The sequence below is a fragment of the Thunnus thynnus genome, chromosome 7, assembly GCF_963924715.1.
Source record: "Thunnus thynnus chromosome 7, fThuThy2.1, whole genome shotgun sequence".
Taxonomy (NCBI): domain Eukaryota; kingdom Metazoa; phylum Chordata; class Actinopteri; order Scombriformes; family Scombridae; genus Thunnus; species Thunnus thynnus.
This window is the reverse complement of record NC_089523.1, coordinates 25,615,333-25,642,983: the sequence shown is the minus strand read 5'-3', so window position 1 is coordinate 25,642,983 and position 27,651 is coordinate 25,615,333. Positions and strand designations below refer to the sequence as shown.

Below are 27,651 nucleotides of genomic sequence, written 5' to 3'. Positions count from 1 at the left end.
CTGTTGTTCCCCTGAAGGGATGGAAAACAGATTTGCAACAAGTGAGAAAACTGAGTTATGATAAAAGCCTCAGCTGCGCTGACTGTGACAAGAGATTTGTGATGGCACTGACTGCTGCAGCTCTTCTCATCCGCTCCATTTTGCCAGCCCTGCTGATCACAGTGAATCCTCTGAGGAAAAAACACTCATATTCAAACAGCCCCAAATGAAAATTCAAAACCTCCAACTGCTCTCCAACCAGGACTCTCCACAGCTCAGACATGCTTTTATTCAAATAGGGGTTGAATAGTAATCCAGACATGTGAACTCTGATCTTTACTTAAAAAGGTAAAGGCAGACGTTGAAGTATGACAACCTGAACTTTCTGTACAGTTCATTTGTAATCTGCTGCTAATGGAGGATTAAAGCTAAACAGGTGCAGATGGAGTGTCTGCAAAGTGCCACAGTAGATTTGAGATGTCAATTTACATAAAACCTGCAACCTTCTCGCTTCTGCTCACAATTTAACCTAGTGAAATTTTACAGAGCTGGTTCATTCAAATTACAAAACTTTTAGCTTTTTCACAGTATTTTCAAAGTTTTTCACAATTGCTTCAGTAGAGAGTGGTCGCAATGACAACCACAACACTGGAAAGAGAGAACATTTTTTCAGTGATTTTGCACACATGAAATACACCATTGGAGGCAGAAATCTCAGAGGTGGGTGTTTCAAGAGCTAAAACCATAAAACTAAAACTCTCTGCATGGCTAGACACCAGTAGAAATAAGTGAGAAAATGTTTTTTTTTAACAAATTGACACAGAATGCTCAAGTGATGATGAGCGTTGTCAAATTAAGCCCTGCAGACCATTCAGAGATTTTGACTTTTCTTCACAAAATGTTTCTTGTACATTCTTCCATTATTTATTAATTTAAAAAAATAATTAAATTAAATAAATGCATTAAGTATATGTCATCAAGAGGATAAAAGGTAAAGAAAATGAACAGTTCAGGGAGCATTACTATGGCACAATGATTGGAATTAGTTAATGTAGGCATCTGTTGTGTTTTTTCAAGCACGTGATCTCTTTAGTGACTTAAATGGTCATCAAAGCCACTTTCATGGCTTCATATTTGATGTTTTAAATGAGGTTTTGTCCAGAACTCACTCACACAACTGAGAACACTGAGGTCATGTCCTTTGTTTTATTTTCTGGGAATAAGGGAATTTATCTGTAGGGGAGTTTACAGAAGTTACACACGGCGGACTCCATGTCTTTAGGGTGAACAAAGTAAAATAGAAATAAAGAATCCAGTATTTCCCCTCCAGAGTTGTATACTTGGTAGTGTTGAGAAGACTTTGAAACAGCATTTAGACCTTCAGGTAGGGAAATAAAATCTTTAGAAAACATAATCCAGCAGTACAGTGAATAACTAAAATATGAAAAATACAAAAATTTACATATTTATTCCAATGTATGGCCGATTTTTCTGAGGGTCAGTGGTTGCACAGGGACTCATGACCTCATTATATCTAAATCCAGATACAACTAAATACAACTCAGACTCTTACCTGAACAGGACATGGTGGATTTTTTGGAGGTAATACAGTGATGCACTCATCCTCCTCTTTTACTGTTTTGGACAAGGATTAAAGAATAAAATTCAACACTAAAGTTTGACCCAACTGGGATGTTGCTGCTGACACACTAGAAATATTGGCAGAGCAAGCATGTTGTGTAGACCTACTGTACTTTGAATTACACAGAGGATTTCCCTCAGTGTAGAGCACTGTCTTACCACCACTCATCACTCCATGTGTGGGTGAGTCCCACTAGGAATTTAACTTGTTTCCTGCAAATAGGTTACAATTCATATGTGTGTTAGGAAATGTCTAGTTGACTTATTGCACTGCTTCCAATGCCCGAGGCTAACAGACTTTTCATGAACTCGAGCCGGCCTATTGTGCTATTAGGACAGTGTAAATTTAGCATCACAATGCTGACAAAAAGTAGAGGAACATCTCCTGTGTGACACTGTGTTTCAGTAATTTGTGCTCCCATATTAACATTTCAAATTCTCATTAGTTCCGTGTAATTAATATGTCTTTCATAATCCTTAGGTTTTCTAAAGCTTTTGTGACCATTATGAGGCAGCAGTCCAGCTTCCTTTTTTTTTTTTTAGAATGAAGCATTTAAGCTGCAAATTAATTTTTTAAGATGGCAAACAGCCAGAAGAAAGGTTTAATTCTTCAACCAGGGCTCAAGGTCTTTGAAAGACCTTTAATAATTGTCAGCAAATCATCGAGTCTGCCAATTAATTATCTCTGACAGTTAATTTTGTGAGAAAAAAATGTGAAAATGAGAAATTGGTTTGGTCCATTTCTACAGCACACCTCGGGGTATCAGCTAATGTTTTAAAAGTAACTATGTCCATGAAATTATGCTCAGGTTCTTTGAACCTGTGACTCTGTTAAAAGGGCAAAATGAGCCTTGAGAAACAGATGATTTTGGCCAAAAATGCAATGAGGATGTTGAGGTGAATAAAGGCAAGACGCTAACCTGCTTGAGCACCAGTTGGATCCTGATAATCACTACGTGTTGGGTACATTTTGGGAGTAATTACAAACCTTCAGCATGCTGAGTGCTTTTCAGAGCTTTAATGCTGCCTTTTAGCTGCACCAAATACACTCGCACATTGTACATACATACATATTCATAAGGACTAGTTGTGTGCTTAAAATTATAACTCCGTTTTAGCGCTCTTATTAAGTCCATCTGAAGCTTTTGCCCTCAAGTCATCCTTAAGCCATTTGTTGAAAACAGCAATGGGGTCGATGTTCCAGTGTTTATGGAAAGAGATGGGCACCTGGTGAGCTAAGAAGTCTCTGGCATAGTCCTCTGGGCGTGCCTGAAAGGTAAGATTAAGTACAGTAATTTATATTTGGAAGCAGTCACAAGAGACTGCATACAAGAACTGCAGAGAGCAAAAGTGAAACCATGAAAGTGTAAGATTGCATTCAAACAGATACTGCATACTGAAAAGTAGGAAACTGGATACTTATATGTTTACAGAAATTGCTTTAAACATCAAATCAGTTTTTGAAATAGTAAGTGGTAATTTTTTCTTTATTTTATTTGACTTTGACACACCTACAATTTGCATTTAAGAGATACAATATATAGAGATACAATATATTAGAAATTTGGGCTCTTATTTAAGGCCCTGCACACTCATGTTGCACTTGCACAGGTGATTTCACGTATTTCTGCTAATTAGCCCTTTTTTCAGGACTGCGTGGGCATGTTTGGACTGATCTGACACCTTGTTCAGTCTCCTGTTGTTTTGTTAGGGTGGGCCAAATTACACCTTATCAAAGGCCATTTTCACAAACAACATTCTGACATGTCACAGTAGGAAAAGCATAGGTGTAAATAATAAAATTAATGATGGCTGAATTCCATTTGCATTTTCCATTTTCTTCTAGTTTCAGGGTCCTGGTGTTGTTCATGCTGGTTTGATCTCACACTGTCATGACTTACTGGGACACTTCAATAGAACAGAGCCCTCGTTAATGTTATTATTAAAACCTGTGCTTCTCCTACTATGAAGAGTCAAAAAGTCTGCTGTGAAAAAAAGGCTATTGTTATTGGCATATGGAGTTTGGTGCTTTCACATAATTTCCAGCAAAGCCCCGCCCACCTTCAACCTAATGTTGCATTCACGTCACATTGAAGTTACAGTAATTACCGGTTTATGACTCGTAATTACTGTTCACATCAACATCCAAGTCCTATTTACACCTGGGAAGCTCTGATTTTTCTGAAAGCTCAATATATCTGACTTAATAATTAGGAAGGGCCTGAGAAGTCAAAAATATGGACACATCAGTCAGTTGTAATCCGTCTTTCAATGTAATTAAACACAATTTCAATGGATATAGCGCTATTCTGTTGATACACAGTATTTCTAACCCTCTGAGATAACCAATGATGTGAATGCTAGCAAGCTATAAACATGGAATCTCACTCATCTCCACCATCCATCTCATATGATGTGAACGTGGCATGGTGCTGCAATCAAAGTGTATGGTAGAATGGGAAGAACAGGAAAAAACTCATGTTATTCTGACTTTGGAGTGTTTGCATTTAGTTGAAGATGGTTTACCCCCATTTCTAACCTAAATCAACAATTTTTTTTATCATGTTACATATTAATAGCAGTTTGTTAACACCAGATATAAATTAAACATTGTATAGCTGGCACATTTTTAATTAACTGAATCAACTGCTGTTAATATTGGATTTATTTACGATATAATTGCCAGTTTAGTAGTCAGTTTTCCAAAGTCCCAATATCTCAGAATCTGAATTACAAGTACAAAGACCAATGTGAATAGTTCTTCCCACTTGGTGGCACATAATTACGGTCTATAAAATGCAACTTGAACATGGCATAAACAGAGAGCTAATCAGCCAGAACAACTGAAAACATGTGTATGGGTGTGCAGGGCCCCTAAATATCAGATATCGGCTAGTTGTGCTGTCGACTATCAATGAGATAGTGGTTCTTTTCTGTTTCTGGCTAATGAGTGCAAACTCTGCAATGCAATTTTCTTTGCACAGTTTATTTGTTCAAAGGCATCATAGCAAAATTTCACACTTCAACTGAACAGGTGCTGGAGAGATTATACTGTATTTTAAATTTAGATTATTCCTTACCATGCTAAAAATTAAATAAATTCAGTATATTTTGGCATGAAAATGCACACAGAGAGACACAATGTATTGAACAGTTTATATATAACCTGGTGGAAGAGAGGACTGTGTGTGGCAGGAAGTCCGAGAGCGTTGAGGCACATTCCCAGCACCATGTCATCCGGCGCATCATTGCTGTAGCACTTGCAGCCGCTGTTAAGAAGTTGAACCACAGCCTCCCTACTAAACACCATACTGCAGTGACACAGACAGACAACAAAAATGTAAAAATAGATACAAAACACAGCTGATTTAGCTGCACTGTAAATGATCATTATAGAATCAAATGTTGGGAAAAGACCAGAGAATAATGTGTCTTTAAGCTCCCATCTTTATTTTTGGAAAATTTGTTTAAATGTAAAATGTAATGTAATGTAAATGTAATGTACAAAACACACACAACACACATGCCCCCCTTGAAATAAATAAATGAATAAATAAAAAACTAAAATAGATAGATAAAATAAAAATACAGCAAGGAAGGACTAAATGCAGCATACTCAAATAGTACATGTTTACATACCCAATTCCACTGTACTGATAACAACTTCAGTATGATCAATAACACTGAAATAATATTATGAGCTCACAAGGTAAAACTGAGAAAGAAAAAAAAAAGGGAAATTAGATTCAGGAGAGTCTATCCTAATTCTCGGGGTCCGTCAGAGTGGGATATTTAACCAAGACTGTTATCCTATAATCACATTTGCATTAAGGGTTCTCATGTAGCTCTAGCTCCTCTATCTCAGAAAAGGTTGCCAAATCTTACAGAATTTGCCAGATGAACCTTGCAATGTGTGCTTAATTTTTTTTTAACCTCATATAAGATATTCCTGATCCACTGCATATGAGATGGAGAAATTGTGTCTTTCCATTTCAGTAGGATTAGACGACGAGCAAGGAGCGTACAGAATGCTAAGAAGTCACACTGGAGCTTGTTCAAAGAGTAGATATCAGAGGGTACTCCAAAAAGCTATAATAGGGCAGGGGTCTGTAGTCATATAGAGGACCTCTGTAAGTGTCTTAAACACAGAAGTCCAGTTAATTTCAGCTCCCATCTTTAGGTTCATCATGCTTGTTTTATTCACTCAGTGAGAGGTCGACAAAGTAGGGAATGAAGCTGCAAATCAAGCTGAGGGGGAGGTGTGGTTTTCTGTGTATCAGCACTGTGTAACAATGATGTGACATCTCTTTTAAAAGAGAAGCAATTACACATGGAGAAAAAAAAATCTCTCTCTCGCTGTGAGAAAAATCGCTCATTGCCAATCAAAACAGTTTTTTTTTTGGAGATATCACTTTTGATAAAGCTGGCAGTTGCAGTGTTGTAAAGTGTCACAACAGCTGAAGTTAAATAAATAAGTTAAATAAAGTTTCTGACACACATCTCAAGAATTATCTATAGTATAGCTTTCCTCTAGCACTGGCAGGTGACATATAACTTGTCCAATTTAAAAATAACTTACATGCAATAAAGAGTGCTGTAAAATGTGGATCTTATGGAATTGCAATTATTTTTGTGCTTACTTGCAGTAGAAGTGTTTGTGTATCTGTCGGTGTAGTGTGAGTATTACTATGCATCAACTCCCTGCCTTGTCTTATCAACTGATGAGCGTCTGTTTACTGTATATTGTGATTTATTCCATATTTTTATTTAGTATCTTTATTGTAATGCAGCCTGAGAACCAAATTTCCATTAGGGGAGCAACACAGTTTTAAACTGAACTGAAAAGGGTTTATCAGTAAATAACAGATTATAGTTTTTTCATTACACGTTTCATAGTCCCTATGCTGTGTGTGTATCTTTCATCATTATTCCCTGAGTATCCGAGCTGTGAAACTCACCCTCCACCTCCTGTGATGTAGCTGTAACCGCCTTGGCTCAGGCCGTAGCCGTACCTCTCCCCTAGACACACTGGTTCAGAGGGGTCGTAACAGCTCAGCAAGACTTGCAATCTGGGGAGGCTGCAGAGAGCACAGATCAAACCCATCACACACTCATCATCAATGTACAGACATCTGCACACACACACAGGTGCATGCACATATACACGCACAAATGAAACCAGCCATTTAGAGGCTGAAATAACTGCTCTCCCTCAGGCACTATTACACATCCAGAGGCTTCCACATGAAGGGGCATCCTGACAGATATAAAGTGAAGCCAGCTGGACTTGAATTTATGAACTGAGCTTTTTAGATGTTCGACAGGATGGTAATATCTCTGTAACTCATTTTCCCAAAATGACTTCATTCCAAGCTGTGCAAACCCTTTTCATGGCTCTGAGACAGAATCTGTTAGAAAATTTATGAATTAATGTCAGTCAAGGTTAGAAAAAAAAGAAAATATGGCATGAGAGACTGTGTCACAATTGAAAACGTGAGAAACCAATTTCAGATCATGAAAAGATACCTGATAAGTGTGTCATCGTCCACAACAAGGAGCCACTTGGTCTTTGGGACTTCGCTGCTTAGAAATCTTTTAAGGATTGCAAATGTTTTCCCGCAGTGGCCTGCAAGTAGAGACATGCTATCAATATACTGGCCTGTACAACTTAATCACATATTGACCATGTGCTGTATTCTGGTTTACAAAGATGAACGACCCTGTTACTGGAAGAAAAACACACTTGGCATAAGTAGGTATTTAGATGCGTACACACGCCTGCATACACACAAATACAGACACGGGAAAACAGCTCTGCCACAAAAGGGGAAAAAAACTGCTGTCATAAATTATGTTAATGCCAAAGGATTTGAGAGGCGGCAAGCTAACCAACAGTCACGTTGAGTAACTAAAAAAAACAGCAACATATCACCTAGGAGAGGCAACTACTGCAATAAGTCAAATGCTACAGCTCCATTCAATACCCTGAGTGAATTTATTTTTCAGCTTCAAAGGCTCCTGTGAGAATCCAACCTGAGCAGTGTTTATATACTTTAGTGCTCTGACTGATAAGATAAAAAATCATTAAGCACGGTCAATAGTGTTTTATCTAAATAATATGAAAATGATTGCAACAAACAAGTTGCTAATTAGACTTTCATTGTCATGATAGGAGCCTTTGAGGAGACAATAAAAATAAATGGGACTAATTAAGCCCAAACCTAACAAGGGTGCGGTATTTTGCATTTGCAACTTGTATTTATATTTAAGCATTTATTTGAAAGTCTCATGTATCATAGTTTACAAAGCGTGAACAAGTAGAGGATCTGTATTCTGCTCAAGGACACCTCAAAAGCGCACGTTGCTGACATATCAGCTACTGCAGTGATAAAACAATTGATCTTATGTTTAAGGGGCTGTCTCTTAAAAAGCAGTTGCCACCTTTTAAAGATTTGTACTGTACTGCGCAGCATTAAAAAAAAAAATCCTATTTTCAATTGGAGGATATTTCTTCTGTCTTCTAGAGCTATGTTAGTGGAGAGAAAGCAGATGTCTTCTTTCTGACATCTCAAAGAAATAAGGTATGTTTGGCTTGATGGGCCGCGAAGATCAAACTTTTACTCAGGCATGTTTGACGTGACCGCCAGACGAAACAAAATGTTCTGCCAACTCTTGAAAACAACAGTGGTGTGATAGTACACAACAAATACAAGGAACCCGAAGAAATATACCCATCACAATTCAAATATCTGCACACCATTGGGGCTGGGAGCTGAGACATGGAAATCCCTGGTGGCAAGCATCACAAAGAATACTGAGGCCTTACTGTTTTATTTATAAGGCACCCAAGGTGTTTTTCCCTGGTATCTGAATATAGAACAAGAAAGGACACCTTGAACTGCTGACAGGAATAAAATCCAAAAACGCACTTTTAGAGGCAGGCCTCCAGACAAGCCTGCTAATCTTATTTCTAGTTGGAGGAGGTTGTTGAGTGACATTCAGGGGCCTGGAAAGAAAAAGATGCAGTAGCTTCCATGTTCTTGTCTCTTGCAGTATCTGTCATTAAAATGTGAGCACAAAAGTGTGCACTATCACTCACTTACATTTACCTCAACATAATACAGCAGCAAAATCATGTTAGGACTCAAAAATGGCTTCTATCCTCAGATCTTTGCTCTCCGACACACTGGAGGTAAGTGCATGTACAACACGTTTGACAGTGAATACTTAGAATAGTATTTACTTTACTCACCATGTTCCCATTTCAAGGTCATGCACCACCCTTCCTCTAACCTGCTCAGACTATCTAAAACTTTAGCCTTAAAATTGAGTTTATTTTTCCCATTTTCAAAATGTATACACAGCAAGGTTTGTGTGTTTTCAACAGATTTCATTGTAACTAAAGATGACAGTACGATAAACCACAGTTTTAAATGGGGTCAAAGCTGGTTTCTGGAGACAACCAAGTTAATTTATTTTTTTTATGTTTAAACAGTCTTAAAGCCAGTTTTCCCTGATATTTCCCTTGCATTTTCCAGAACTATTCACTTATTAATGGATTATATCCATCCAACCGTCCATCCATCCATCCATTTATCTGCTTACTTGCTGAATGTTTTTGCTTTGTTGCCTTGAAATCCTGAACTCTTTCTTCCAAATGTACACAAATACTGTATTTTTGTACTTCACTCATAGATACATTAATGATATAGTTTTAAGACTTGGCTCTAAAACCATAGGCGAATCATTAAGTTAACGGAAGGTGAAAAAATAACCAATAATGGTGGTGACTACAGATTCCTGACATATTGATGCCTGTTGGCTGTTGATGAACTGCAAGGCTGCTCGCAGCAATCATTAGCATAAACTTTGAAATCTTTGAAAAGGAACAGAAAGAAATGGACAGGAAGAAATTATCCATGTGCTGACTTGGTCCGATTACTGATTCAGTATCATGTGGGTATTCAGCACTAAGGGATGGATAAACTGCTTATTTCTCATTTGACCTCAATCATATATCATTTCAAGATATGTTATTAACAAAGGCCAGTGGCTTTATGTCTCTAAGAGACTGACTACATTGCAGTGCAACAAGAATATCATTTTTTGTTGTTATGGTATTGTTCAATTAAGCGAAAAAAAAACTGAATCTGTGAGTGCTGACAACTCCATTTGTTATTTTTGTATTGTTTAATTGAGGGCAGTTTTGGTCAGATATACTTAAACCACTGCAGAAACCCAATCTACTGTATATTACTTCATAATGTAAATGGTATCATAAGTGCTCTGCCTGACTGACAGCATGCATAGTTACTGAACTGACAGTAGCTCCAGTATCTGGCCCCTTACCAAATTAGAGAAGATCCCACTGCCTTGATGATGGACTGAGGATTGCTGCCAAAGTTCCAACACTCAATTGTTGTCTCCCAAATGTAAAAAAAACTGGCAGGCAGTATAAGACAAAATTAAAGGGATGGAGCCACTCTCTCCTAAGATAATCCATGAAAAAGATGTTGGCAACACTGGCTTCAAAAAATATATTTATTTATGTATAATTGATTGGTTGAGAGGAGCAGAGTCATGGCTTTTTCTGGAGTAAGATGTCAAACTCAGAGGTAAGTCACACCAACACTCAGGTTAGGTAATGTGTCGAATTATGTAAATGAGCACATCTGAAAAGTCAGACAGCTTCTACTTGAAGTTTTTGTCTTGGCATAACCAGCTGCCAACCTGTCAGCTTGGCAGTATGCAAACTGTGAATGGGAGCAGACATCAGTACTTGTCCTGACCCCAGTATCTGTTGTATGGAAAGAATATCATGGCACATATATTCCACATGTAAACATCTGAAATATATATCAAGATTGTTTTGCTTAGTGGCAATGATTCAAACAGATGGACAGTTACCAGTTTATTTACGTTTTTACATACCTATTAGAGCTGCAATGATTAATATTTGGATCAATCAACAATCATTTTGATGATGAAATGTTGTAGTCATTTTTCAAGCAAAAATCCCAAACTTCAGCTAGTTGCACCCTCTGATATGTGAGGATTTGATACTTTTCCTATTTATATATCATGTTAAACCTCTTTGGGTTTTGGACTGTTGGTTGAATAAAACAAGCAAATTGAATATCTGCTTGTGCTGTAGGGAAAAAACAGGTGCTTTTCATTATTTTCTGACATTAGCAAGCAAGCAAGCAAAACTTTATTTATATAGCACATTTCATTCCAGGTGGAAGCACAATGTGCTTCACAGACCGTGAGCTACCATGGAAGCTGCAGCCACAAAAAGTGTGTGGATAGTGTACAAGATAAAACATTAGACATAAGTAAACACAATTAAAACAAACACATAAATAATAAATGTGAGTTAAAACCCATTAAGAAAGTAGGAATTTAAAAAAAAAAAACTAAGACCAGCAACAAGTGATTTATCAATTAATCAATAATGAAAATAATCTTTAGTTGCAGCCCTGCTACCTCATCTAATTACCTATAATCAAATGCAATCCACTTGAACAGCTCTGCAGTCGTTTTCACGGTATTAAAGTTTGGTTTTCCTGACACCGTCACAGTTGATTCTACTCTATGGCCACTTCTGAGGCTGTAGATGGTGATGATGTTGTACAGCGATGCATTATGTTTCATAATTTCCTGTGCCTGTCATCATCATCATGTAAATCCAGGTGAAGAAGAAACACCTAGCAGTATAATGCAACCCAGTACAACACCACCTATGGAATGAATTGATAAGTCAAAAAATATAAATCAAATGTATGTTTGATACTATCATATTGACTTATTGATTGCAAATATAACAAAAGAAAGAGATAGGTAAATAACACAGATTTTAATTACTTAGTTACACTAAGGGGCTATTAGGTGTAAATTCAACAAGGCTTTTAAAACTATTCCTGCACAATATGAGCTCTTTGTTACAATCAGTTATGTTAACTTGTTTCTAAGGGATTTGAATAATAAAATCATCACTACGTTTTTAGTTTTTTAAAAGAATTTAAAGCAAACTACTTTCAGTCAAATGTGGCCCAACTCCAAACATTTACACATTACCTGTGTGTGACTGTACTGTCACTTCCCTTTTTACTCTTCACACATCAGACTCCAACTCTTTGCTACTTATGTCATCTCAAAAAGTCCTCCAGTTATGACTCCACTATTGTGAGCTGCATAATTGAGGTCAAGTATAAACTGGTTGTTGTAATTATGTTAACTGTTCACATATTTGCATTTACTGGTGTCTTTTTTTCCAAGAATAAACCTAACAAGCAGCAGGTTAGATGAAGAGTAGAGGCATCCTCTCATTCTTTCACAGGCCAACCATATCTAAATTCAGTATGGAGCACCTCCATCACTTTTGTTTCCTTCTGAGTGTCATGTTTAGACAGGGATTATATACTCTTCTTGTGATGTCATCATTTTGTTCCCCAGTGCGGGGAGAACAGAAAGAGTTTTGAAACCATTTTGAGCCAAACCTGAAAGAGGCATATCTTCAGAAAACCACCTAAAACAATAGTGAGGAAAATTAAAAAAAAAAAAAAAAGATTTCAATGTGGATATGTCTGTAATCTGGGAGCACTGTCAGTTGGTGCAAAAATAACTATCTGTGTTGCAGTGTCAGTAAGGCAAAGAAGCTTGTCATGGATTTGTAACATAGCAAAAAGCTGCTGGGACCTGTGCTGTCACTATTTACAACAAGGAGGTGGAAACAAGGTGGCTCTTGAAGTTCAAGGGTTGCATATCAACAACAAACTGGACTGATACCAGAACAATTTGACAAGAAAAGGTTGACTTTTATTCTCAACCTGCTCTGCAACAGACTAGTCCACATGTTCTGCCTCCACGGCATCAAGACCAGGCAGGATAAAAAAAAAAAAAACGTTTGCAAAAGACGTCCTTGTTAAAGGACTGAGCAGCCTGGAGACAGCAACTGTAGGGAGACTATACCAGACACTTTTGAACAACAACCCTCGCCCCCACTACAGTGGGCTGAAAGTGGTTACAGCCAATGCATCATCCCATTAAGGTGCAACATGAGAGGTCTTAGGTGACGCTTTGTGCCGACAGCCATCAGACTGTAAAATAGTTTACACCCAAATGGCCCCTGCCTCAGGCAACCAGGAGGGTGCTGAGGCAGAGAGTTTGTGCTGTCTTTACAAACCACCAGGGATTGCTTTAGGAATTCTGATCCATGTACATGCTCTTTTACTCATTTCTGATTATTATACATTATGCATTTTCCTTATTTCCACATGAGTTGGCACATAACACCTTTTCTGTACGCATGTTACATCTGGCCTTGTTTTGTTCAGGTTTAATCATTGTACTGTTTACTAACACAGCAAAGCTGATTTCTGATGAGGAATCTCTAAGATCCAAAGTGTTGTCAATGAGTGATTGTTGTATCCTAGAACTTCTGGGACCATAAATGCAATTGCCTAAATACCTTGTAAGAATATCTTGCAAGCAATGACTCAGCAAAAATCAGGGTTCATTCATCTTTTTAAGAGTAAAATATAAGCACTTTTCAAAGTACCTAAAACAAAAATTTCCAGACTCTTGAAAATTATTTCATCACATCTAAATTGTTACTATAAATGCAATTGTGAAAAATAAAGTTTAGAGAATTGCTTTATACCCACAGCAATCAATGTTTATTGTCACTTTGTTTATTTTACCAGCTGTTTATATAAACTTAGATTGTATATTTTGATCATAATTATTTAATGCTTGCTAATTTCCAGAGTAAGGGATCGGCAGAGGACTTATCTAGCTATGAATGACGAGTGAAAACAAGAAAAGAATTTTCCTTTTATTGAACCTTTAATGGTGTCAAAGAACAGACAGCCTTTAAATCATTTAAAAAACAGTTTACATGTTTGCATATAACATGAAGTACAGCAATAACTGTATCTGTTCAAATAACAAAAATGATCGAATTAACAAAATGATCAGATAATCCCAGGAGTGTTTTTTTTGGTTTTTTTTTAAGAGGAGAATCATTACTAAACAAAACTATCTGCATTATAGCCAGAGTGTATATGTTATAATGAATTACAATGGTTTGTATTTTTATTCTGTTTTTCGTGGTATAGTAAATTACTTGATTACTTCAGTAAGTTTGTATATTTACATGTTTATTCAGTCTATTTAGATTAGAAAATATCTACATACTTAAATTAGAAATGTTTAGTGCTCATGGCAACACATATAGTTCTTTTACTTTCTAATTTATCTGACGCTCCACCATCTTAAGGTGGACCACCTTCTCTTTTGCAGCTTGTCGAAGTCTGTTTGCTTTGGAAATCAACCTGAGTTTCCCAAGTTCTTCTGCTTTCTCTGCATTAAGATCAGCAGAATTATTGAAAACCTGAATGTCCTTTACCATCCTTTTTCAGCTCTCCTATCTCATCCATCACTCCTTTTCTTTTTTCCACCTATTTCCTCATCCTTCAGTATTTTTCTGGTCTTCCAGGTTCTGTTGATATTCTGTCTTGTAGGAGATACTGCGAAGAAGCTCTTTGGTATAGGAAATCTTCAGCACTCTCCTAACATTCTTCACATGGTCAATGATGACTCACTGTGCCACCAGTGAGCGCTCATGCATATTCTCCACCATCACTTCTTTGTTGACCGAAAAGCCTTTTATCAGTACTTGACTATGCAGATGTAATTCATGCATGCCGCTGCCCATACCCCCAAACCCCTTGATGCTGTGTATCACAGTTCTCTTAGATTTATTACAGGTGACAGTTTTAGAACCCATCATTGTATCCTCTATGAGAAAGTAGCATGGACATCACCACTCGAAGGCAACTACACGGTCTCATTTTTTATTTATAAAGCCATGCTAAATGAGCTACCGTTTTATTTATCATCACTTTTAAGACGTAGAAATATGGGATACCACACTCGTTCACAAGAATACATTACCTTGGATATCCCAAATATGAACACAGAGCTGGGAAAAAACTGCATCCATCTATTATGCTCTTCATAGGTAGAATAAGCTTCAGGACTTAAATTAGACAAGTTTTTATCCCTAGAACATTAAGATTCTGGGAACAATGTTTCATATAATGAATGCTCTTGTTTTTCTTAATTGTGACTGCTTTGTGCCTATATAATGTACTTATTGTACATGTCTTTTTCTTTGTGTGTGTGTGTATTTTTTTATTTTGCAAGTCATTTGTCTTGTGTTTGTGTTATATTTATGCCTTGTACATGATTGATGATTTTACACTTTTTGTTATATGGTTGTTTTGGTTGTGTATTTGCAGGGCATCATTGGAAATGAGAGCTTTGCTCTCAATTGGTTTCCCCTGCTAAAATAAAGGCTATCTATCTATCTATCTATCTATCTATAGAGGTTTCGTTGTGCGAAAGGATCAGGGGATGTTTCATGATCTCCCAGAGGTGGCACCACTCTGCCTTGGTGGACAGCTGCTTGTGGTAGAATTAATCTAATTTGTTGCTGTCCAGGTTGAAGCTCCTGAAAGATTCAGATTTGAGGCTGTGGTCACACAACTGGCTGAACTCCTTCAGGACTTCATCAGAGGATCTCTCATGGATACAGCCAAATTCTACAAGTATCTGAAAAATACTGGTGAGTTTCTTCACACTTGTTTCTTTGCTCCTGATGCTCCACTCTTGGGTCCAGCACTCATAGATACCTCACAAAGGGATAATTGATTGAAGCCTTTTCAAATAGCATTGAGACTGTCTTCATCAAAAACAAATCACAGCTCTGTCAGAACTCCAGCCTCAGCCTTTGAGTGTTTGGGTGTTTCTGTCTGAGGTCCTCAAGGACTCTTGCTATACTGAATTCAACTTTCAGCTTTGTGACATCAACATGGTTCTCTGCATCATTATATTCTACCTGTAGCAGCTTCAGTGTGGTAGTGGGATTCTCCATGACAGCTGGCTTTATAAACTTCTCTAGTAACCCTCTCAGCAAACTGGAAAGATCCTCATTCATAAATGGGAGCATAGGTCCATCACTCTGGCATTTTCTCAAGAAAGGAGAGATTTTCTTTGCCACCATGAGAGAAAAGTTCAGTTTTGCTGGGAGGAAATAATCTCCAATAATGGTCTCAGCAGCTGTAAACAACTTGTTGGATGGCTCTGCCACTTCTCCTTGTTTTGCAGCAATTATGTAGGTCTTCAAGAAGGGCAGGATCTGAAGAACCCGTGCCGCCACCTCCACATTCTCCAGCCATCGGTGACTACAGAAATCAAGGGGGAAACTCCATGACCAAGTCACTGCCAAGCAGTCCTCCCTGCGCCCTGGAACATCCTTAAAAGGCCACTTCAGGCTTGAGAGGGCACTTGCTAGCGCCCAGCACATCTAGCCCTGAGGGAGTAGTGCAGAAAGTGCAGACCACAACTCCCAACCTCCACCAACTTCTTGCCAGTTTAGGTTTTTATGTTTTTTTGCAGGAGTGAGAGAAGCTTCCACATTACATTGGGGCAATCCATTGAAATCTGTATGAGACTGTAAAAATGAATATATGGCATTCAACTGACCACTTGTTTATACAGGTAAGTAGAATAAGTTCCATTACTTGAAGTATAACCTAACCTAACATACTTGATATTAATTACTGCAATTTAATTAGAGCAACACAGAATCATTAGCAACATCACAGGGGGGTAAAGCTGGCAAATACACTACATGCAACAAAATAAATAAGTCTGCACTCATGACGATGTGTTTTTCTTTGATAGCAGCAGGGGAAATCTTGGTATAGGGACAGCCTTCTTTATTGTGTAAGTTTTTTCAAAGAAACCAGCTCCTGACCTGAACCTTTTATGGGAGAACGCGGTATAACCTGCTCAGGACTGCTATACTGCTATGGACTATGGCTTGAGCATGAAAGCCTCTGTTCGTGTGCGTGCCCCCTCCAGATGACGGCACCACAGTCTCGCGAGCATCCATACATAATACTTAATGCTCCATTATATACTCTGAATAAAATTTAAATGACAGATATTCAGAACTCAAACATGTTGATTTTCTCTGTCAATGACTTTTGTTTCAGTTAGGTTAGGTTATTGGCATGTGGCATGAATTACTGTATACATTGATGAAATTTAGCAGCTGGCTAACTAAAAATGTGGCGTACCGTGCACTATGCATGTATGAACATGGTGCATTTTAACTTAGCTGTTGTTAACAAGTTTTAGATAAGTTTAACTCTTAAATCTTGAATGGCTTGTGAGTGCCGACTCTCCCATCGTATACAGGTCGATCTCCTTTCTGCAAGTTGTGCAGTAGGCCCTCCTTTCTGTGGCTCCTCTCCGAAGCCATTTTTTTGTATTTTTTGTTTGCCAACCAGTTATCATTAAAACAATAGCCTGGCATGTTGCTAAAGCGACAACAAAATCCACCTGTTCTCTAGTAGCTGATGAGCAGGCACAATAGTTAGCTAGCCACCTTCAATGTGCATGCATGCACAATGTCAAAGGTCCGTGTCTGGTGTGAGATGCCAGGAGACAACAAATATGATGACAGGATTGTTTCATTTGAAATATTAAAAGATATTGGTTTACATGAGTGACTGTGTAGATGAAACACAAAATTATGTTGAAAATCAAGCATTGTTCAAGGAGTATATTCCAATTCAAGCATATACCTAACCTTAAAAACATAACAGTTAAAATTAAGCATTTTCCAGCCTTTCAAGACTTTGTACAAACCCTGAAAAATGAACCTCTGTGATGAGTTCATTCCCAAATGACAGGAGCTATAGGAAATTGTATGTGATAAATTGGCACCATATTGATATATTACAATCACTCCTGGGCACAATAAATTACATTTCAGCTAGGAGTAATGGTGGAGCCACAATATGCATATCCAACTGTCCATCTGTTCCTTATCTGGTTCACAGCATCAGTGGAAACAGGCCAGCCCAGACCCAACAACATCCTCCAGCCTCTCCTGAGAGAAAAGCTGGAGGATGTTGTCGGGTTAAATAGCTTCTCCTGAGGGATCACCAGGCTCTCAGGGCAGTGGAGGGATGTGTTTCCCTTCCAGGTTAAAAATAAACTACCAAAAGTTTTAAAATGAACTAATGGCATTATCACCAGCTCTTGAACCAACAAATATCTGGAGCAAACAATTCAGTTATTAAATACCAACCGTCCTCTGTGGAAATCAGTGGGGAATATTAGCACAGCTTCTAGTGATTAAATGTGCACTTTATAGCTTTCAGTCAGACAAAAGCTCTTCAAACTCAAAAACACAGAGAAGGTAAAAGGGCATTTATCACCCCAAAATTACGTTAAGGAAAAACATGAAAGAAATAAAAGAAATAAATAAAAGAATGCATGTGATAGTAAAAAAAGTAATTAAGTAAAAATCCCAACATATTTATTTAAAATCTATTATTTACTTGGAGAAGTCTAGACACAAACATTTTCTGCTGACAGAGCGACTCCTACAGGCTTAATTTTCAATTCTTTTGCAATATCAGGTTTGAATCACTGCCACAATCCCCTCCACAAGCTACTAACCTGGTATAGAAATTTCAGCTTTTTCACGTATCTCTGTGTATGCAGCTGACCTTGCAACAAAGGTCTAACAGTATTTGTTTGGTGCAACTGAGGCAAGAGGTTAAAGCCAAAGGAACACTTACCTCTTTCAGTATTTGGTACTCCTAAGTTAATGGTTGGTATTGAAGGATCAGCGTGGTCGCTGTAGTACTCTAAAAATAAGGCATCTTTCTCCCAAGTCTTCTTTATCACTGGAACTAGAGCAAAGGGGAAAAAACAATACAGTGATCAGTAGTTTAACAACAAGCAGACCTCTGGTTCTATGCAATGTAGACTTGTTCCCTGAGCAAATGATTATTTCATATTTATTGCAATACATGACTTCTCTGATGTTTCTGTTTTTGCTTAAATATTCTATTACAGACAACTGAAGATGTTTATAAGGCAATGAATTATAGGAAGAGACAGGAATGGAAATAGATAAAATAAAACTTGTTGAATGCTTAACATGACATGTCAGAAAATATCAGTACTAGGTAGTATTTGCAGATACAACTTTATGACATACATACCATTTTGAGTGTGTAAACATTTTTACATTTTACATTTTGAATCTTTGCCTCTTCTTCTACCATTTGTTTTGACTTATTAATGATTACACTGAAATCACAAAAGATGATGTAAAACAAAGTACACTCTCTTCAGTTTTAACAGTTATATTTCAGTGGTATGAATTCTACAACTTCCATCATCTGTCATTTTGTAACTTATTAACTTTTTCTCAATGTCCTGTAACATACAGTACTTCTGCCTTTTGACTTTTTGCCCCCTGTTGAAAAACAGCAGAGCAGTTGTGTCGTAACTGTATCTGTATTTGTTTCCTCCCTCTAGTCAGCTAAGCCTTTTGCACACACTCATCTGTCACTGACCTAAATCCTGGCATCATAAGAATCGTCGATGGATCATATTGGGATCTGACTAATCTGATCTGTGGGTTTTGTGATGAGTTTCTGAGTTGTCTAAGCACGAGTGTATGAGTGCTGAAAAACACAGAATACCCAGAGATCTACAGCGGATCAAGGCTGTGTTCAACTCTCAAAAATCAATAAAAGTGAAAGTTAAGTTCTAGCTATCCCACTGCTGTTTTATATCATCATATTCAAATGATCAGAATGAACTAAACTAAACATAAAAAATTCACCACGCAGTTCAGATGCTGATTGCCTGCCTTACTGCACAAAACACAACCTACACATGAAACTTTGTGAGGACAACTATAGCTTAAATATATCCACAAGAGTAATGATATTCAGACCTGTGTAAAACAAACACAAAATGTTACAAGGACTTTTTCAAATGGGAAAATGGGAAGACAAGATTTTCTTTTCTGTATTTCAAATGTACATATGAAAAAGGACAGAAAAACACTGCAACCACATGAGACTATTCACCCTTTCGAAGTTCATTTCATTGTTTTTTGTGGTTCCCTATCACAACACACAGTGAACATTAAAAGACTTCAACACTTAGTGACACAGTAAGTTAGTTGTGAGGCTCTTTCATGTCAATTGCTTATTGATCTAAGCTCACCTTTGATATACAAATCTAAATTCGTCCTGTCAACATTTAAAGCTAATAATGGCAGCTTGGCAGAGGATATGGTAATTAAGGTAATTAGTGCAATTACTTTTGAGAAACACTCTTTGAAATTAGTGCACACTTTGTCTGGTCCCTCTAAAGTTAATCAGCAATTTGATGTATTGACTGAACCTGCTACATTTTTATAAGGTTAAAAGAGAAGCAGATAGCTTAATGTCAAACAGAGCTTGCCAATAAATGGCTAAACGTCAGTAAGTGATTTCTTAACATCTGCAGGATTGTCGGAAGACCATATATTTCCAACATCAAAGGGGGTGTGCAATTATGTACTTCTAGGTTTTTTTTTTTTATCCTCAACACAATTTTATTAAATCCTTTCGGACTGACAGTGGAATTATTTATTGGAAGACTTTATCATGATAATGAGAGAAAGCTCTTATACAGTCACACATGTCAAAAGGTAAAACAAATCCATTACAAGAAAATAAAGCACACAGATGTGTACCATTTAAAAGGGAAACTGTAAACCTTTAGTGGATCCACTGAGTGGGAGTGTGACTCACCTCTTTCACTGTGAAATTTCTGACATGTTTTCACAGCAACAAATATATCTTCTTTATTCACAGGCTGCCCCTTTGATGAAAACAGGAGACACGAATCAAAGAAATGCTCACATGAACATAACAAATAAATCAAATGTAATTAAAAGTAAATCTATACTACATGCAACAAAATGGTTTAAATTAAGTTTATATATTATGTGTCAAAGTGATCAGTAGGAATTAAAAGTGAAATTTCTGTAAATGATTTGAAGTTATTTGGCCCTAGTTGTCCATGGCTCTCCTTCTGAAACTGAAGTCATGCACTAGCTGAAAACACTGCGGCACATGTAGAAATTTCAGGGTTTAATGCTGAATTAAATGAATATTTGGGGCATATAAAAGCCTTGAAGTTAAAAAGGCTAGCTACACGTGAGACTGTGAAGGATAATAAATTAAAGGAAAGAGAATAAAACTGGAAATGGAACATCTCTGTGTGTATCTCTGTGTCCTTGTTACCACTTATGGTCCGAAATGGAAGAGGCTGGAACAGTCACACAAAAATATTTACTACATCAGCGACAGAGAGAATGCATTAAAATGTCAGCAGTGTTTGTGTAAGCCATCACTTTTTAAAGTAACATTTATAATGTACACAGTATGTGATGTACAGTAACAATCTCTTGTGACACGATCGAGCCTGGAACAATATTGTACAAACTAGGGTTGCAACGAACTGTTATTTTAATTATTGATCACTGTGTTGATTATTTCTTTGATTCACTGATTTTGCAGTTGGTCTATTAAATGCCAGAAAATAGTTACAAATGCCAAGTCTTTATATTGTCCAACCAACAGTCCAAAACCAAAAAGTATTCAATTTACAGAGATATAAAAAAATAAAAAAGCTTATTGTCTTGGTTGAAAAGCTGGAACCAGCCAATGTTTGGCTTTTGGGCTTTCTAAATAACTTTAACAATTAGCTTTGTACATTATTAAAATAGTCGTCACTTAATTTTCTGTCGATCAACAAATATATTAATTGACTGATTGTTTCTGCACTAATAAAAACCCATGAAAAGCAACCATGAAGACCATCAGGCTGTACTGACACTCATCCTCAAATAAAAAGGACACGTTATGCTGTAGCAGCCACATTGTTGATTGTCGTCCTTCGCCTCCTTGAATCTGCCCCTTGAGGCTCAGCCAAATGCTGTTGTGGCCCCACTTGATAATTTGACATGAAACTGTTTCAAACACTGGCCGATTACAATATGCCCCCTCTTGTTTTGTGTGAATGGAAACTTCTCCCTGAATACTTATTAAACCTGTGACCTTCATGCTTTCCCGACTGGCTGCTCGAATTGTCCTGTTTTCTGGTCAAATTAATTCAGTTTTATGAGGATCGTGATATCCATGGAGAGGGAGGTAAAAGCCATACAAGTATAGATCTGACAGATAAGGTTGCAACAAACATGTATCAGACTCGAGACCACATATGCACAGGCAGGTATGTGACTTGAATCACAAATTATAAGATCAGATTGGACTTTTTTTATTGTGCAAGATAGGAGTGGAGGGTGGGGAAAAAAAATCTGAATTTTAACGCTCTTAGCTGCAGTTCTCGCATCCAAAATTCTACTCACCTCATCCTCTTCTAACACAGCTACAGTCACATACACAGCCATGCAACACCATCATTTCCTCCTAACATCACTGATTGTTTTAGGGTGCATGTGGTGTCAACAACAGCAGGGTAAAGGATGGCTGACCCTTCTTCTCACTTCACACCCACTAGAGCAAACATAACACTGAGAATAAATCAATTATAATGCTGCAAACATGCCAACAATCTAACATACTGACATGGTCAGAAAAAGTGACCCAGTCATGATGATTTTGTCCTCAGCCACATCTACTCAGAGGAAGTGTAAAAAGATACTCCCACTCAGACACAAAGATACATAGAGTCTGGCCTTTCACTCTCCTAATTTCCCTCACAGATAAAACTAATTCTAACTCACTAACTCCTTTCTATTATCTGCTAAACAGGAAGCATGAGCTCAATAATTCATTGTTCAATGCTTGATAAACTGTAATTTTGTAATAAAACCGTCATTACACAAAGAGAGACTGAATTCTTATAATTGCAGTGTAGCAATGGTTCCTGACTACTTCAGTGGTATTTCACCGTTTAGTTTGCATTTAATTAACCAAATTCTAAACATTTGTGCTTGCTATACATTTTCTGTTCCTGCAACATATCCTTCAGAGATGTATGCTTTATTTTAAATTCATCACACAATACGTGGGATGATTTACGTTTCCATGATAAAGACTAATTCATGCAACAAAATGATGAGCATGTGTGTGAGATACCAGTCTAACAAAAGAGATAGAAGGAATAAAGGAAAAAGAGAACATGAGAGCTGGTTAGGCACTGGCTGCGGACAACATGGATTTGCATGTGAATTGCGATTTCCTTGGTCCAGATTAAGACGAAAGGATAAATCTAAGAGAACGGGATGAGCCACGGTAAAAAGGAGGGAAGAGTCTGTTAAAACTACTTTTAATGTTAGTATTAGTTGACACCCAAAAGTGTTAGAGTTGGAGATAAACTGAATGAATGTCAAAAAAAGTAAGGACAAATCGTCAGATGCAATTCTGGATGCTGAGAAGACGCAAAAAGATGTTGCTTGGCAACGAGGGAGTATTTCTTTCTTGGTTGGATGACTAAATTAAATTTAGCAAAACAATCAAAGACTTCCATCTTTTTAGGTTAATGCACAATGTTCTTCTGAATGGTGCATAACAGCAATAATGTTCCAGGTTGTGTTGCACAGTGAAATATTGGTGCTGCTTTGATGCAGCGGCAGTAGGCATGATGGCTGAAGGCCGAATACCGTAGATCATTCACACAACTGCCAATTTCTCATAGTGAAGCACCCCCTGTTTTATGTTGTTGTTTAATTTTGTTTCCTTTCCATTTTCTGAGAATTGAGGACAATCAAATAGATCTGGATACAAAGCAGACACTCACACACAGCGGAGGCTCATTGCTCAAAGTGGTGGCACAGTGCTGGGCCTGAGGAGAGTCCTCCGGCTCAGTGCACAGCTCAGGAACAGCAATGAGATGTGGACCTTTCCCATTGTCCCAGATATACAAAGCAACCTGCAATAACACAGATTGATCTGGTCAAGTTTATGAGCTAAAGACAAGTTACAATCTTTTAGACATTGATGATTTATTATAAACTAAACACATGAGATGTGGGATGTGTTTTTGTTTTCTTTAATTCTAAATAAGTCTGCTGCGTTCATGCAACAAATTTCTGATTAGTTTTTAAGATGACTAACAAAAGAGACAAAAGGGATAATGGAGAGGGAGAAACAGAGCTGGTGAGTAATACTATACCTCTTTCTGAAGAAGAGATAAAATCTAGGAATTAGTTTAAGTATTCTATAGGAGAAGATACAGACATTACAGTAAGAGAATATATGATGAGGACGGCACAATCAGCACAGTCTGAATATTGGAGACTGTCTCAAAGAATCAGAAACCACAGAAACTGTAAACTGTGACGTTTTGCTGATTTACAGCCCGGAGCTATCTACTGACAGTGAACTGGATTGACACTGTGGATTCATGCAATGACTGTCTGAATTTTTCCATAAAAATAATCTTTATTTTTACATGCATGAGGTTGTATGTCTATTTAAATGACAACAAATTAAACTTTTTTTTAGTATTACTTATAATTTTCTCAGAAAAAACACCATTTTATCCCCCCTTTTTTATTTTTTCTAAAAAAAAAATAAAAAATACAGTATTTATACTGAATCTAAAGGACTGAACTCATCCCATCTCTAACTGAACCACCTTTTCCAGACTGAGGCTGATAACTCTGATGCTGTGTTTACTCAACAAAATCCCTAGATGCCTCTCTGACTGAATTTTAGTGATAAAAATAAGAACCTCAATGCTGCACCATGACAATTCTCCGAAGTAATGAGATTTTACTTCAAGGTTAGATGGATTTCATGCCTCGCTCTTCTTGTGCAAATAAATTATAGTAGGTCGGCAGTGGCTTGAGAAACAAGAAAATTGTCAGAAAATGGCTGAGAACCAGGAGCCTCATCATCACTTTCCAGAAAAAAGGGGTCTGAAGGCAATTGTGTGACTTTCATGTTATCTTACCTCATGTTTCAGGTCAATAGTGAAGTCAGATTTAAGTGGCTCATCTCTCACTTTGTTTGCAAGCCTAAACATAACAAATCACAGATTTTGAGTTGAAATATGCAATTAATAGTAAATATATCCTTTTCTACTAAAGAATATACATACAGCATGAGGATGTTTACTGCGCATACTCACCGGACTACAAGGGGGATGCTTAAGGCCCAAGCAGCAGCAAAGTCTGGATATTTAAAGATGGAGGGATTCTCTGCAAAGGCGTAGTGATGGATGATAGTCGACTCCACATCATAGAGGGGCTTACCAAGAAACCACTCCTGATAAATGAGAAATAAATGACAGCGTGTCCGCACCATTGCAGGTTAGTTCTCTTTGAGTTTTTTTCATTATCATATTGCTGTGAACTCCAATAAAATGACACATTTGAGTTTCTGGCCCAATTTAGGAGTTTTCACACTGCACTTGCCAGAAAATCTTTGTAATTCTTTCCAGTAAGTAAGTAAGTTTGTTACTGGCTGGGAAAATAATGAGATTTCTTGACGGAACGAAGTTCAAAGATGCCAAATATTGTAACCACAAAGACTCTCATCATAATTCTTGACATATCTGGAGTAAAAAAATGTCTTATATTTAGTAAAAGCCTCCTACAGTTAACATGAAGTTAAATGTGTATGAAGTGAGGTTATGAGAGCTCATGCAACTTGAATAAATAACTTGAATAAAGTTTGTTTGTGTGTTTTGATTGTGGCAAAAAATAAAAAGTCAGATTCAGACCCACTGACTGTATATACATACGGACGACATGACAGCTCCCCAAAAGTGAAGCCATAACATCTTCATCGCCCCCTAGTGGCTGGCTGCAGTATAGGTCATAAATCCCGCCCCCTCCATGTTAACGGATGGGACATAAGCCAAATTTAAAAATCAAAGAACACGTTAAATACATTTTTCCCAAAGATGTTTTTTTGTCATTTTAGGTAGTTCTTGTCACGCTGATGTTTGTTCAAGTGCTCATATTTCTGATAAGTTTTTTTTTTAATTAGTTATTTGACAATATAAAAAGGGGATGTGACATCATGATTGACTGCTGTGACAGCTGCTCTCAAACGTAGAGATATTTTGACTTCCCTTTTGCATACCGGTAGGAAGTGGAGACGTGTTGTCCATCTTTATATACAGTCAATGCTCAGACCACGAGCAGAGACGAGCCCCCATCACAACCAAGGGGTTCTCATCTTATGCAGCAAACAGCACCAGCGGGGACTCTATGGCTTGTTTGTATTGACGTTGATTCCACCCCCTTAATACCCACTTAATCAGGCCCCCGCCATTAGGGACGGGCGATTCCAAACTTTTTTTTTAAAATTCAATATGACACTAATACTTTTTGTTACAATTTTAACAAATTTTAACATACAGTCCAGTAGAGGGCGGAACATGTGTGAGATAAAACTAAGGTAATGATATTGTTACCCTAGTTCTATAAGCACCTTCATTACTGCTAGCACTACTAGTCTGACAGTGGCTAATGGCCAGACTATGCAACCTCACTTTGCTGTGTGTTGAGAGGGACATAAACATTGACAAAGACAAAGACCGCTGTGTCTATTTTACATTTGAACAGGCCTTATAGTGATACAGAACGCTGTGTCTATTTTATGTTTATGTTACTCCTGTGTAAGAAAGACTTGGTACTGAGACTGTGCACCTGGCCTGTCGCTGTCTGTCGGCAGTGGTACTGAACCGTTCGTCAATCGATTTGCGTAGAGCTCCGTGTACTGTCCTCGGTGCTGAAACATTTGAACACAACTGGCAACCTGTTTTCTTTCTTTATTCTTCAGAACAAGCTTGTCTGACAAAATGGCTTAACTATATGTTTTCTTAGACATAGGCTTGCTTGGCTCAATAAGTGTCAATCTGTGTTTATGGATAGGAAAGGAAAGGATAGGATATATCAGCTATTTTACAGTTGTGAATTTTAAAATGACTTCATCAAAAGGGCCCCTCAATAATGCTCCACCCCCTCTGTGCTGAGAGTCTAGCGCCGCCCCTGACTTATGAGCAACTAAAGCTCAATAATTAGCACATTATATCTCCTTTCTTTAACACATAAAGTATAAAAACGACAGGTTGTACCTCCCCCTGTTTGCTGGTGTTAGCTTCACATTTAGTGTACAGACAGTGGTATCCATCTTCTCATATATCTCTCAGAAAGAAAGTGAATAAGCATAGTTATAAGAATGCCAAACTATTCCTTTAAGAGAAATAATTTTTTTCAATATGTTTTTCTTGTTTTTGATTGAATTATTTATTTATATGCTTTTGACATTGAATGTTTTCATTTAGACCTTGTGAATCACTTTGTAACCCCGGTTTTAAAAAGATTTACTTATTTACTTATGTACTTACTAATACATTCATATATACATATTTATGTTATCTTAAAGCGTCTCAGTTTGTAATTTGTGAAAGCTAATTTAAAAGTGGCAGCTCATTTCAGTAAGGAACCTTCTCTCCTTAAAATATTCTGTAGAGGAAAACTAATTTAGTCTTGCTTATCATAATACGAGGGTGACCACATTGAGCTGTAACACCTGAGAGAGAAGTCTTTCCTTTAGGGCTTGTTGTAATGAATCAAATCATGAGGTGTTGTATCTATTGTGTCCTCCTCCCCAGGATAAGGTTGTGAATAGTCATACAGTAATGAAGTCCATCCCTGACTTGGAATTGAAATACCATGCAGGGTGTAAATTGCTCTCGATGACCATAAAAAAGATTTCCATTAGTTGTTCTGCTGAGTTTTTCTCAGACAGACCAAAGCAAACTTCAGCACTTACTGATGAAAAAACTGTTATTTTTTCCTGCAGGCTTTACATCAAAGTGTAATTAACATCATTTTTAGCCCTGTTCCACTTGAGAGCCAGCTCAAACTTGTGAGTGTGTTGTGAAGGCTTGTCAACATGTTCAATTAGCACAAAAAAGAGAAAAACACGCTAATTCTACAGATATTATTCTACAGAAATACATTCTACAGAAATGATTTGGATTACTTTAAAAAATTCATAAACAAGCAAATGATTGATGGAGAAAACTATTCTGCTCTGCTTCATTAAAATAAAATATTTTCAAATATATATTTATATTTGACCTACCCTATCGACCCATATACATGAGTGA

General features: G+C 37.4%; 1 protein-coding gene across 2 annotated transcripts in view; it reads right to left on the bottom strand.

Annotated features, from left to right (window-relative positions):
- Positions 1-302: 302 nt before the first annotated feature.
- b3glcta (beta 3-glucosyltransferase a) overlaps positions 303-27,651 on the bottom strand; it is a 70,086-nt gene continuing 42,737 nt past the window's right edge. For both annotated transcript variants that reach the window (XM_067595161.1, XM_067595160.1), the window contains exons 7-15: positions 24,655-24,791; positions 24,478-24,541; positions 23,320-23,451; positions 20,304-20,373; positions 18,285-18,398; positions 7,147-7,246; positions 6,579-6,698; positions 4,787-4,931; positions 303-2,889 (exon numbers count right to left, since the gene is read on the bottom strand). In XM_067595161.1, the coding sequence (XP_067451262.1) occupies positions 2,722-2,889; positions 4,787-4,931; positions 6,579-6,698; positions 7,147-7,246; positions 18,285-18,398; positions 20,304-20,373; positions 23,320-23,451; positions 24,478-24,541; positions 24,655-24,791 (1,050 nt within the window). In that variant the 3' untranslated portion in view covers positions 303-2,721. The remainder of the gene's footprint in view (positions 2,890-4,786; positions 4,932-6,578; positions 6,699-7,146; positions 7,247-18,284; positions 18,399-20,303; positions 20,374-23,319; positions 23,452-24,477; positions 24,542-24,654; positions 24,792-27,651) is intronic.